This window comes from Pinus tabuliformis, chromosome 4_2 (assembly GCF_031772625.1).
Source record: "Pinus tabuliformis cultivar Carrire ecotype Pingquan chromosome 4_2, CPIR1, whole genome shotgun sequence".
Lineage (NCBI taxonomy): Eukaryota > Viridiplantae > Streptophyta > Pinopsida > Pinales > Pinaceae > Pinus > Pinus tabuliformis.
In genome coordinates this window covers 902,955,687-902,969,652 of record NC_142304.1, presented here as the reverse complement: position 1 = coordinate 902,969,652, position 13,966 = coordinate 902,955,687, and the positions used below count along the sequence as shown (strand labels likewise).

General features: G+C 35.3%; 1 protein-coding gene across 13 annotated transcripts; it reads right to left on the bottom strand.

Annotated features, from left to right (window-relative positions):
* Positions 1-1,510: 1,510 nt before the first annotated feature.
* Positions 1,511-13,650, bottom strand: LOC149172608 (serine carboxypeptidase 1-like). 13 transcript variants are annotated; one of them, XM_089424378.1, is made up of 17 exons: positions 13,259-13,650; positions 12,825-12,933; positions 12,582-12,683; positions 11,916-12,111; positions 11,584-11,729; positions 11,181-11,254; positions 10,684-10,806; positions 10,329-10,431; positions 10,161-10,198; positions 9,951-10,052; positions 5,074-5,154; positions 4,714-4,950; positions 3,996-4,061; positions 3,092-3,213; positions 2,165-2,278; positions 2,005-2,050; positions 1,511-1,861 (listed from the first exon to the last, which is right to left on the bottom strand). In XM_089424378.1, the coding sequence occupies exons 4-17, from the start codon at positions 12,065-12,067 to the stop codon at positions 1,778-1,780; spliced, it is 1,488 nt and encodes a 495-aa protein (XP_089280504.1). In that variant the 5' UTR covers positions 12,068-12,111; positions 12,582-12,683; positions 12,825-12,933; positions 13,259-13,650; the 3' UTR covers positions 1,511-1,777. The 13 variants fall into 13 exon arrangements, with proteins under 13 accessions (XP_089280504.1, XP_089280505.1, XP_089280498.1 ...); XM_089424379.1 differs by having other exon boundaries at positions 12,582-12,622; XM_089424372.1 differs by having other exon boundaries at positions 12,582-13,135; positions 13,259-13,338; positions 13,441-13,650.
* Positions 13,651-13,966: the final 316 nt, after the last annotated feature.

Genomic DNA, 13,966 nt, shown 5'->3' with positions numbered 1-13,966 from the left:
TTACATGCTACATTTTTTCTATCTTATGTTAATGCTTAGAGGGTGATATTATTGACAAGGATCCCAAGACATGTAATGATTTTGATGATATGTATGTATTTGTTGTAGCATGGTTTTTTTTTTAATGTTAAAGATCATCCAGAGCCTATTTGTTGATGTATTTTTGGTTCAGAGATGGATTGCACTTGATTTTATTTTCATTATATGCACCCTTACATGCTATATAAATGAGAACTTGTAGTTTGTGGACCTCTAGTTAATGAAGATTATAACTACTAGATTAATGATGTTATATGGTTTAATCCATGTTTTTATGTTTTCTATCACAAATTCATCATTCTACATGCTTTTGTTGACATATATGCATCAAAATATAAGAAAAAATATATTATATAAAATCCACTCCTAAAATCGCTCCCAACCTGGGAGCTTTTGAAAATGTCACTCTTTTCTCCTGCTTCCACTCCCACTTCCTGCTTATACTCCCTCTTCCCGCTTCCGCTCCTATTACCAAGCAGACTTGCTCCAAAACACACATGCATCACAATATTAATACCTCTATGATCTATGTCTAATGTGTGTGTTAATATGTTTTACCTGCTTCTCAGCTAATGATCCTCCCAATGATGGGGCAATGGAGAAGATAACAGAGTTGGCACCTTCATCTTTTCCTTACATTAGTGATGAGAAGTTTGAATAAAAGTGAAGGAAACAACGATACCAACTATTTCTTGGTAGAGGGCACATCCATGCCACAGAAGGTACTGAAATAGACTATTTTTTGGAAGAGGGTGCATGCATTTTAAGGGCACACATGTCACACCTTCAGTTAATTCCAATTTAGATGTTGTTTCAAATTTAGCAATTTCAGTTTTGGATAGAGATATTCATTGTACTTTCTCTCCTTTTCATATTCTATAAGGTTGATGAAAGGTGCACCATTTTGTTGGTTATCAAGGTTTTGTTTTGAACTATTGTAGTGTATCTTTTTTAGTATTCAATAGAATATATATGCAATTAAGAGTTCAAATCTATGTATTTTCCATTCAAATTTTCCATGGTATACATTTCTAAATTAGCTAACTTATATCTGCCTCTCTTTTATTGAAACTTTCAATTTTTCAGCTATCTACTATTTAGGATATTCTTTCTAGGTGCAGAATCTGCTTACAATTTTTAATGAAAATAAAGGGATATAAATATAAGAGGTATAAAAAATGTTAATGAAAAAATGGATATCTAGTGAAGGTAGGGGATTTTTAAATTGGTAAGGTGTATTGGGTTAGTAATGGTAGGGGGCTAAAGAAAGTGATTTTTAGAAGCATTTTCTAATATGTAGTCAAATTAAGGGTATTGTTTAGTATGTCATGAACGCACGTGCTATGTAAGTGGCTCATTGAATGAAGCCCCCATGGTGCTCCCACATAACCTAGCATACAAGACAGAAATTCCAACCAATCCCACTATATGAACTTATTGTACATAAATATCCAACACATAAAGACGTGCAAAATTTTGATATGGCTTTTTTTGTAATTACTTTCACCTTCCTTAGATGGTTGTTCAATGTATCTGAGAGGATAATAATCTAATCCAATTGAAGAAAATTGGTAAGGCCTAAAATGTTTCAATACCAAAGCTTGCACCTCACAAGCTAATAAAGAGCAAATGAGGACAACGACAAGCTCAATAAACAATTTGCAGACTTAAAATGTAAATAGAATCTAAAAGCAAATGAATTTAATTGGCAATTGAAAATTTGGAAACATGTGGTGTTTCACAATGACTTTCCAGCTAACCACCGTGAAAAAAATGCCAACGATTCTTTAGGTTTGTACTCTGGAACTGTATGTCCAGATCCCTGCAAAGAAGATATTGTAATTAGTTTTAATGAGAAAAAACATCATTATTTGTTGCAATGAAAAATAATGTTTAAGACGGAATCTTTATAGTTAACCTTAGATCTTGCTTAAATCATAAAGGAAGAAAAAACAAATAACCCACCTTTATAGTTGCAAAGGTCAAGTTTTGATCATATCCTTGAGTATATCTACACACATCAACAATTCAGAAAGTTCAATACTTCATTTTAATGAGTTTGAATTAGCATGGATTGAATTAAAATTGCGTAGAGGCAGAATTGAAGCAATGACCATGTGCTTACCCAGCAACTTGATCATCCACTATCCAGGGGCGCCATTCATCAATTATAGCATAGCCCAAGGACTTTGTCCAAGCTTGTGTTCCAGTGAAAGGCACGCACATATCATGGTCACCACTGCCATCATAAATGCAAATGTTAAGATCATGGTCGCCACGATCATCACATGAAATAAATTTGAAAAATAATATAAAACTATTATTGTAATAATAATAATTTTATTTCAAGATTAAAATTTAGTTTCACATTAAACCTTTTGTGTATAAAAAACAATATTCTTTATACATAAATATTTAATTATTAAAATTTATAAAAATATATGTACTTTATTTTTAGAATTTAAATTTTAAATTAAAAAGCATGAATATTAGATCCATATATAAAATATCCTAGATATATTAAAAATCATTAAACTCCCTTGGAAAAAGGTAAGCGATATATGTTTGAAATAATATTTTAAAAATTCTAAACTCTAGTCCATTCAAGTAGGTAGAGTATGGAGAAAGGTAGAATCTCAAGGGGTAGAGTATGGAGAGTTTTTGGAAAAAAAAAAGGGAGGACAATGACAAAGAACGAAAAAGTCTAGGGAAAATAAGATATTAAACATTATCTTGAAACTAATATTTTAGGATTTCGTGAACTGTCTTTCAAGTAGGTAGAAGGTAGAGTATATAGAGGTTGGACAATGACGAATATGAAATCTGCATTGTTTACATTTCTCTCCAATGATCTTTACATTTCTCTCAACCGATACCTTTTATGTGAAAGAGTGATTTTGTTGACCAACGAAGATCCGAGTGAAATGTTCAAAAGAAAATATATCACTTTATAATAAAAATGATATAAATGCTCAAGTCTTTTTCATAATAAAGAAGTTCGAGGTTTTTCATAATAAAGTATCTACTAAAAAAGTGGGCACAAGAAATAGACCTATAAATTAATGCACGATAGCCTTTACTGGTCAGATTTTTATGGTAGACGATCATGCTTCCAGCATCATGGTTGAAATTAATACGGTCAGTACACAACTCCCATTTTCCAGCGATGTCTTCCTGCAAGGTAAATTGCATAAGTGGAAACGTAAAATATAGCTAAACAGCTTAAAGGACATTGCTACAGCCAGGAGTACATTAATCTCAGACAAATACAAAATGACAATATAGGTGCAGATGAACCCAAAAGATTCTTCACGTCTTGAATATGTTAGTAACTGTTTTATATAGATCTCAAATGCTGAGCTTCTGTAAAACCGCCGTAGTTAAAAAAGTTATGAGAAAAATAAAAAATAGAGTTAAATTTAAAAAAGTTAAGAGAAGAATAAAACATAAAGTTAAAATAAAGCCATTCTTTAGAGCACCAAAGATCATTAATGGGTTTTAGGACTTAAGGGGTGAAACTTATTACTGCAACATGAAGGATGGCTTACCTATAGTTGTCTCATCATATAGAATTCTGTAAGGTTTCCTGTTATACTTAATTAGTGTTTAGGGTGACTTTGGTTCTTTATCTTACGTTTTACTTTCAATGTTTTGGGAAAGCTTTTAAATTTTTTTAGGAAATTTTGCTTTCTGTGTAAGGTTTTATTTTTATGTAAAGTTTTATGTTCTACAAGCAAAAACTAACTCTTTGCCTTTACCAGCCAGAAGAATGAATACCCAAATCAAGGCATACATACTAAGAAAAAGAATGAATACCCAAATCAAGGCATACATGCTAAGAAAAAGAATGTAAAGAATCATTTTTGGTTAAAAAGCCAGAAGAATGAATACCCAAATCAAGGCATACATACTAAGAGAAAGAATGTAAAGAACCATTTTTGGTTAAAAGGACATACCGTTTGTGCGTGAATAGCCTTTCTCACAGATTCATCATTACACCAAATAGTAGCAACAGTCATGTCCTGATTTGACAAAATAAACCTAACATATTTAGAAAATCCAAGCGCTAATGACAAAGCTGCAGAAATTTATAAATACCAACTAAAAAAATATTAAAAATAATACACCAGATATAAGTATGCTGAAAATTCTATATAGAATCACTTCTAGTGTCTGTTCTTGAAATGTAAAACCTAAAAGATCCTACTGCATTAATACTGCCAATAATCATCATGTTCTACCCTCTTGGAATTTGGACAACACCAATCAAGCAATACCATACATTAGAGTAATATTGAGACAACATTCAATGTTGGATTATATGGAACTTGGGACAGAGTGAATTTCATGAATTCAGTGTGGGACACGTAGATGCCAAAATAACCAGTACTAAATTCACAAAATCAACCTATAAAATTTGATGAAAACGTACGTTGCAATGCTAATTTGATGAGTATTGTCAGTTAGCAATGATCTATGGTACTTGGTGGAGTCAACCCATAAATCAATCTGTAGCTTTATTAATTTTTATTGCATTTAGTTGTGCGGGATTTTAGCATTCACTTTTGTAATCTTATTATTGCTTCATCTAGTCCATAGTTCATATGGTTGATATATATAATGGGAGCACTAATATTGTCCTCACAAAAACAGGGATTAGTCAGAGATATTTACCGTACAAGGGACGTCCCCCAAGAGATTCGGCCATGTCGGAACATTGCCATCTCTAACAGGTGCTCTCAAAGGCCAAGCACGACCAAACATCCTTCTTCTTACTGGAAGGGTCCGGTTCGTCTGGCCTAATAGCTTAAAACTTTCAGGCAAGTTTTGTATACTGCCAAGAACCTGCTGGCTTTCGGTCCCATGGTAGCATGGCTCAAGAATGTCATAAATGTTAATTCTTGAAACCGCCTGCACATTCAACGACAAAATTAGAGCCTTCAGCTTGTATATATGCAAACCCTGAAAAAAGTTCTCACGACAATGAAACAGCTTACGGATTACAGAAATTAGAAACAAAGAAAAAGCCGCTACCTCGTTTATCGCTTCTAGTTTGCTTTCACAATCAGCATCTTCGACATCATAATAGTTCCCATTACAAGCATTGAACGCTTCCTACGATATTCAGACAATTCATCGTCAAGACAAGTGGAGAACAACATAGACATGATATTAGTGCTTGGTTCTGCAGGTTGAAAAGTAAATTCGTTACAAGAGTAATTCAAATTATTAGCTTATTAGGTTTTACTATTTTGTAAGTACAAACCTGTGTAGGAATTGAGATATGGTAGAGATAAGCGAGGGATGGATGATAGAATCTCCGCTAAGGGCAGAGATTCAAAGCATCGTCTCACGAATATTTCACAACTCACAATGGTTACACCTACTATCACATTAAACATTACACTCTCATGGAACTGGATGAAAACCCACTGCACCTTAACTAATGATCCGCGTAATCCCAAGTTACCGAAACAGAACCAACCTATGGATCCAGGCGATCCAAACGGCTGGGTTACAACACATGCAAAATAAAGAAAAAGAAATGTCAACTGAAGGAGTGTACCAAAAGGGCTTCAAGGCACATCAAAAAGAAAGAAAGAATTCTATAGGTAACCGAAGGCTTGGAACCATGTTGACTCTAATTGCTCCAGAAATACAATCAACCTAAGCACAGAGGTATGTTCCCACACCAATATATTCGAATCTTGACCCTACCCAGTGTCAGAGTAATACATTTGCTATGATAAAGGGCTTGGGGAGGATTTCGTACAATCCGAGCGACAGCTTCATTGAAGAAAGATATTTCTTATTAAGTACATCATACGCTTGAGACTAGTGTCATTTTCCTTCAATAACTAAAGGCTACCCACTTCTGACTTTGTTCACCTATGGGCGAGATTGGGCAGTCTCATTGCTACCACACTCTACATGAGGAGGGATGGAATTTGAAGTAGTGTTATACTTCCTTTGGTTATCCAGGATTCCTTGCTCAACCATGCTAAACATGACAAGCGAAAGAACCGTTTTACAAGATGTTGGATGGCGGCATTTCTTTTCATTGGCACGGTTCCTTTTCAATCTAAATCCCGAATGATGTAGTTTGGCAATCTTTAGCATTGGAAAGGGTTAAATTAATTCTCATGATAAAAGAATGGACATTGGACAATAAATTCATTATCTTAGAAATGAGGGAGATCAAGTTCAGCTGATATATCAACCAACTTCACAAAAATTATTGACTTATTTGATAAAATCAGAGATATGAACTGAACACATACTGGTTGGTTGACGGAAATATGTAAGCATGGGCATCCCAGCATAGAAGCCACAGCGTGTTCTTGAATAGGGTACAAGGGAGCCACCTGAGATGCCAAGGAGCTGCTCAAGGTTTATTTCAGGTATGAAAAATAAGATGTCTACATGGGATGGATCTGTATCACTCCTCTCTATTGCTTTGGATGGATTTTTGTAAATGGCAACCTCTCTGATGTGATCCATTCATTCAAAGATTAATGTGATCCCATTCATTCAAAGAAAAACGGAAAGTGATGCAGGCACAACCCTGGGCAATCCATTTTTCCTTGACCCAAACGGACCATAGAATTTACCCAATGTAAATTTGTATAAAATAGAAATTAGAAATTTTATTGTAATTCCAAGTGTTCTGCTTCTAAAATAATCTGGGATTGTTGGATAGTTAGTTTGATGAACTAGTGTCTAACGGATTTTGAAATGATGCAAAGTGCCAGCCTGGGATATTAGGCAGATTTTAAATAGTTAGGACAAGTGTGCATTTGTCTTTGTTTGTGAGGATATTTTCCTGTCTAGCAGGAAAACTTTATGTGGAGTTAGAATTCAAGGAATGAGGGGTCTCTCCATCGACAGTAGAGTAGGGTAGAAAGAGCTCCGCAGGAGGAATTAGAATTGTGACAACCGAGAGACAGAGTCTCATAATTAGAGCGAGAAGAGCTCGAGGGGAGCATGGGAGCTCGGCAGGAGCCCATTGTAATCCTTTGTATATGCATATATACTCTGTTCTGAGCAGTAAAGATAATCCGACTTGTTATGAGTATTCTCCTGTGTTTAATCGCTCTATTTGAAGTTCGTGTGTGTTGACGAAAGCCTGTGAGAAGAAATCTGTAATGCCCCTTTATTTCCTTGTGCTCGATACTCTGCCTAAGTATGCAATTATGATCTATGTAAATGGGTAAGTGCCCTGTGATAAATCCTACTATCTTGTGTAAATGGTTTTGGTTTCACGCTCACTCCAATGTTTGGTATAGTGAGTTAAGAGAGAGTGTTTATAAAGGTGAGGCGTCCAAAGACTGAGAATCTGTGCTTTCATCTGCGACAAAATGATGCAGGAGAGCCCAACGGGAATAAAACTGAGATTGAACCACGAAGGTGCAAGTTATCACCTGCGTATCCGAATTCGCTATTAGCCGGGGTCCGTTTGAGACTAAGTTGGGGAATGGCGCGTGCTCCTGAACGGGGATAATTTGATTCAATTCAAGAACTGTTTTAACTTGCAAGACATTAATGTGAGAAATTGAGAGTTAGTGTTAGACTGTACACGTCCAACAGAGGCCGAACTCTTGAGAGAATCTGGAAATCGCATATGGGCGCGCAGGAGAGGCGTCGTCTACCCAGCGGCAAATTTGCCAAGACGGCTAAATATAGCAGCCGGCAAGAAATGGACAGAATCCAGCAATTGTTTTTTTCTTTAATTTTGCAGTAAGATTGTTTGATGATTTTATGGTGGAAATGGTATAAAAACTTCTACGTTATCAAAAATATTTATTAAAATCTTTTGGTTACCCACCAAAAGATACTCATCTTTTGGTTGGTAACCAAAAATCTTTAAGTTTGAAAAATGTGGTAACCAAAAATCTTTAAGTTTGAAAAATGTAATATGGATTATGGATTCTTGAAATTTGATCATTATAATATGGATTATGGATTATGGATTTGTGAAATTTGATCACTATAATATGGATTATTGAAATTTAATAACTGAGTTCATCAACTATAATATGATTTGAACAATTGAGTTCAACCATTATAATATGGATTAATATGGAAATGTAGGTATAAGATAGATTTACAAAAATTCTTGCTAGACTTTATCTTTTATCTTTTATCAAAATTTTACTAGAATTTCTATTATTTTCCCAAATAAATTAAAAACTTATTAAAATACCCCTTGCAGCTTTTGGAGAGGCCACGGCTTTTGGAGAGGCCGTCCAAACAGATTCCGAGATCCAACTCTCACCTTCTGAATTAAAACGTCAGCCTTGAGAAAGGTGTTCGCGGCCCAAATAGGCCCGACCAAGGTAAAGAACCCCAAAAAAACAAGAGGACCCCGAGCAGGCGGAACAGCCCGACTCGGCGGGACGCTGGTACTCGGCCCTTTTCAAAGGCGACCACCAGAGTGTTTGCCGACCCCGACCTCGCCCGTACTTCAGACCCGGATGGGACCCACTTCCCTCGTAAACGGTCTACGGCCCCGCAATGAACCCCGGTCCACTGTGAAAGGTCGTATGGTCGAGTGCTATGGAGATAAGATACGTTGAGTCCGTTTTTATTTTTCGATTTGGGAACACGAATTCATTGCTGCGCTAAAAGCCCGTGAGAGCTAAATTTTCGTGAACCCATAGCCCACAGGTTCACGAGATTTGGGCCACCAGATTTCGAAATTCTCTGGCCCTAGACCGGGTGCTGCGTCAGAGAGGAACAGTCCTCTTATGTTTTATAATTTGCTGCAGATGATTTTGGTTTCGTGGTAGAGGCACCCTACATTCAAGATGGAATTGAAGATAGTCACTTCGTAGCCGATGGTTGCCTAATTTTTCAAAATAATCTGGCTATGAAAAACCCCTCCTCGTCATGGACTTTGTTTTACTCTATTTCTGTTCTCACGGACTTTGTTACTCTTTTCATGGCTTTTAGATGCAAACGATTATCCACTGTATAAAACCTTGATCGTTTAAGGTTTTATACGGTGGATATTTAAATTGTAGCTTTGAATTATAAGAGCGCTAACCCATAATGCCAATCATAGGACTAACTTTTCAATAACTCACTACAATCATTTGGATTTGAGAGCAAACTCATCATAAATCATTTTGAAAATAAAAATACAAAGTCAATCGCTAATTTTGTGGCTGAATCTCATTACAAATCATCAAAAACCAAAATTACGCAGTTAATCCATTACGAAGTTAATCAACTCTGTGGCTGATTCTCCACTAGCAAGAATCTACGGATGTCACCGTGTGATAAAAAATAAAGATCTTGTCTATTATTATGAAAAGATTTCTGTGGAAAACAATTTCTAAAATGTGATTGCTTTCAAAGGTTAATCGAGGACGTCACCGTATGATAAAAAATAAGGATCTTGTCTATTACTATGAAAAGAAGATTTGTGTGGATGGCAATTTCTAAAATGTAATCGTTTTCAAAGGTTAATCGAGGGCTGCCTTCCTATGTTTATGATTTTATTGAGTGTATGTTATTGGTAGAGGCAGCTTGCGCTCAATATAGAATCAAGGATATTCATTACCCCGGATAATATTGTTTTAAGTTTTTAAAATAATTTATTAGAATATAAAATTGTTGATTAGTTGTTTATATGGTTTAATAATTTAATAAATATCAGAAACTAAAAATTAAAATATTTAATAAAATTTTATTTTAATTATTTATTAAAATAAATAAATATATATATATATATATATATATATATATATATTTTTGATAAATTAAAATATTAAAATATAAGTTATCATGGATTTTCCACCCAAGAAAACTAAAATATTCAAAGCAGATAATCGTAGGCCAAGTTTATGCATAGACTCAGGTTATATCCATTCCTCTTTTAAAAAAGAAATTAAGAGCAGAGTAATTACTTGATATTGTTCGTCCGATATAAGCGCCATTCCATGAGCAAACGGTACAAGCGCATTGCCATCAAATTTTGTGTCTGCAACCCCATTTCCTATTGTGTAACCCTAAAAGATCAGCATCAGTAAGAGACAAATTAGCTTGACTTTAATGGAACATATGTGGATTGCAAGATTGTTAACAATTTCAATGCCAAATAATCAAAATCAATTTACCTTAAAATTCAAAACAGGTTTTACCCCACCTTCAATTCCTGTAATGTAACCAGTGAGTCAATGCTTCATCTATCAGAAACGTATATGGAATGTAAACGGTGAGTCAATGCTTCATCTATCAGAAACGTATATGGAATCTTTTGTTAGATGAAAACCATATTACCCTACCCTTGACCACTTCTGACGCTAGAGTTGGGACGTAGATTCCTGCATATGATTCTCCGCTAATATAGAACGGATTTGAAATGAACTCTGGATATTCTTCAAACCACTGCTCGAACATAAACGAAATAAGTTTTCTTTTAATGGCAGAACCAACCAGAAAAGATTTGCATACGTAAAAAGCGACATGGTTTCTGCAGAATTACCAAATGTACTTCCACATCTTTTTACTGTATAATTCTTGATTTGTAAATGTTTTCAAATCAAAGATGTCTAATCGATGGAAATCATATTAAGCACCTCTCAGACCAGTGAATCTGGAAATAATAGTACAACTGATTTTCAAGGAAAAGATGGAGACCTTCAAAAGAAAATTATGCGTATCTGAAGCTGTCTGCAGATCACCAGTGTCATAATCACTAACGTTTTCAGAATATGAATAGCCAACTCCAGATGGTGAATCCAGATAGATAATATTTGATACCTGGTTTCAAAAGAATAATATAAGCGTTAGAATTTGATTTCTAATTGGATTGACAAGGAAATCTTGCAATTTCATTGTTACAGACTTTCTATAACTCTTCGCCATTGAATTCATAGAACTTAATCAATATAAAAATGAGTAAGTTTAATGAGTGGTTCAACCCAATGGTATCTTCATAAGATTCTTCCTCTTTGATCACGAAACTGTGTTTACAGGTTTTCACGTATTGTAATACGATTGAAATATTTGAAATGTACAAAACATTGATCAAAATTTTTAGAATGAATGAATCAATGAAAATAAAACTCTGTACTGGAAAATTTGAGCTGTATACTTATTAACTTAATCCATATAAAAATATTAGTGCAAATAACCTTTGACCAAGAGTATGGATTAAGTTGTAGGCTGGACAAACTTCCATTCTCTCTAGCTTCGAAGTTAAAGGGACCTGCACGTGCACGATATTACTGTTAAAATTGAGACTTTCTTAATTAGGATGTAGAACGTTTTCTTCTGTAAAAATCTGGACGGATCTCAGAATCATTTGGGTGTTGACATGACATACTGCAGTCTAACTCGAAAGATTGAACATCAACACTACTTATTTCATTGACCAGATGTTGAAATAACGAGTTTGGCAAATTTTATCGGGACATAATCATCAATGATATGACTCAAGTATCAAAAAAATGGTTGGCAAGTTCGATATTATTATTTAGCTTACATGTCTAAAGTTATAAACAAATCGTTAATCTAGAAAGTTAAATCTTAACTAACCATGTTCGTATACGAAGCCATCAAAACTTGAGCAACCAGGACCGCCGTTCAACCAGAGAACAACAGGATCTGTCGTTGCATTTCTTTCTGATGTAATAAAATAGTAATACAGGTATTTTCCACTAGTCTCATCTATCTTTATATATCTACACAGCGCCAATATTAATAAATAAATAACATCATTGTAAACACATTAGAATAATTATACAAGAAATTTCGTGGTCACCGTAATTGAGATCATGTTCAGAGGGAAATCAGTCGCAGAATTTTAACTTCAACGCATTTCAACCTAGATGACATTAAAAATAAATATAGATGAAGATTATCCCTACCCTCCATAGTGCTCTGAAGGAAGACTGCCGCTGTAGCCAGGCACAGATGTGATCCGTGCATTTGCTGGAGCTGCTTCTGTGTAGGCTGTATAGGACTGCAAAGCGACCAATACAAGAAAGTAGCATGCCCAGACAATTTTTCCAAAATCCATTGTGAAAGCAGCTTCAATATGTTTCTCCAAATACGGAAATCCTGCTGCAACAAAGAAAATTTAGCCATTACTCATCAGAAGTTTACGCCATATGCCACAAATTTTATCCAATCAACCTCGAATTCGTATAGTTTCCTTAAATAATACTTAGTTTTAGACAAAGTTAGCTGCAAACAAAAGATTTAATGTCCTAATAAAATATGCTTTGTTCCAATCATAGAAATTTAGCATCAGATTCTAAAACTCAACGACTTTAGCAAATTCCGAAATCTTAGAACAATCGAGTATCATTTTAGGCTTCCAATAGGTATTTTCGGGCTCCAAAGACTGAACTGTAGCTCCAGGTACATTAAGACCGTACATTTCTAATTCTATCTTTCCTCGGAAAATTCCTCCCATAGAGTAATAATAAACATTGCGTCCAAATAAAAATGAAAATGAACTTAAATTTAGCTGAAAGTACAAAATTGAGTAATTATTGACAATAAAGGAATTTTTGCCAGACTGTATTTACCTTCCTGTCGGAGAAATAATAAACATCGACTCCCAGAAAACCTGAATTTTAGCTCAAAGGAATAAGCTAAAGTACTCCGATCTCATGTATCCTAAAGCTTAGCTGACATGTGAACTCGAGTTTAAGAATTTTCTCTTAATGCCCATAAATACTTCGATTCTTTAAATCCTTGAAGAAGCGATGATTAAACCTCTTGATTTGCAGTACTCTTCCTGTTAAAGGATTGTTCGGCTGAAAGCTTACCTCTGAATTCAGACTTTCGAGGTAAGCTTTGCTGAATCTTGAACTTCTAATATAGATCTTTCCAATCCAGTTGACGTAGTGGTGAATTCTGCGTGTTAAAAATGTTTTTCTGGTCCAGCAAGAATGTTTGTCGGGTGAGACACGCAAAGAGCCCGGCGAATGATTTATTTATTGGAAAGTAATTGATCAAGGCTTAAATTGTACACAAAATTGAGCACGATAAGCAATTCCCGATATTATTTAGGTCTCTCAGAAGGCCCGCCGGATGCAGTGCGCAAGCATTTGAGCACGTTTCTGAACGATTGACTTATCTTTACACCAAAGTAATCATTAAATAAACAGAATGAAAAATTGTTGGACGAATACAGGAAATACTGCTTCAAAGTAATCGACATTGAAATTGAGCCGTCGAGAAAAGAAATTGTAGGGAATACCGGAGGTCAATTGAAGGCCAGACTCCAGATTACTTCATTATTAAGCTGAAACCTAAGAATAATGCTAATCCACTCCCAACCTGAATTGAACCAAGAATATTGCGGCACTAATTAAGATGAGAACCGTTTCCAACATAACTTCAAAAAAATAAGCTGAAAACGTGCCGTATATAAATACGGACCTGTTTCTTGAAAATCGTTCGAATGTGCTCGACTTTTATACCAAAACGATCGGCACTGCAATTGTATTCAGAAATTTCTCGTCTGTTTAAGAACTGCCCTGCGTCATAAACAATCATCTGTTCAGGAACTGCCCTGCGTCACGAGGCATCGTCTATAAGTCAGTTACGGACACTAAAATTAGACGATTCTACCAATAATTTAATCAGTTTTGACGCGCCTATGATTATCTATGATTTCGTATACGACTCTACATATGACCGTAGTGTAGTTATGCATCTAAACTCCAGAAAGAGATTTTTGTGAGGCGCTGGAGCCCGTGGGGCCTCTGGTTGGTGCCAGGTGGTAAGTTGAGGCGAACGTGGCCTAGTGATGGCCAAACTCTGATGGGTATGTGATGGCAAAGACGACGCACCAAACAGAACAAATTATAGAAATGTCATGATCAATCTTCAGCGACGGTTCGGAATAATGACAAAGTGGTAGTGTTGGAATTATGACCATTTCATCATTTCGTTTTTGTGTGTG

What these genes read in the sequence shown, in the direction of transcription:
- LOC149172608 (XM_089424371.1), bottom strand. Translation starts at nt 12,067, where the DNA reads ATGGATTTTGGAAAAATTGTCTGGGCATGCTACTTTCTTGTATTGGTC. An exon ending in CGCATAATTTTCTTTTGAAG is followed by an intron (nt 10,432 to 10,683) that starts GTCTCCATCTTT and finishes ATGTTCGAGCAG; the next exon opens with TGGTTTGAAGAATATCCAGA. An exon ending in AACCTGTTTTGAATTTTAAG is followed by an intron (nt 10,053 to 10,160) that starts GTAAATTGATTT and finishes CTGATCTTTTAG; the next exon opens with GGTTACACAATAGGAAATGG.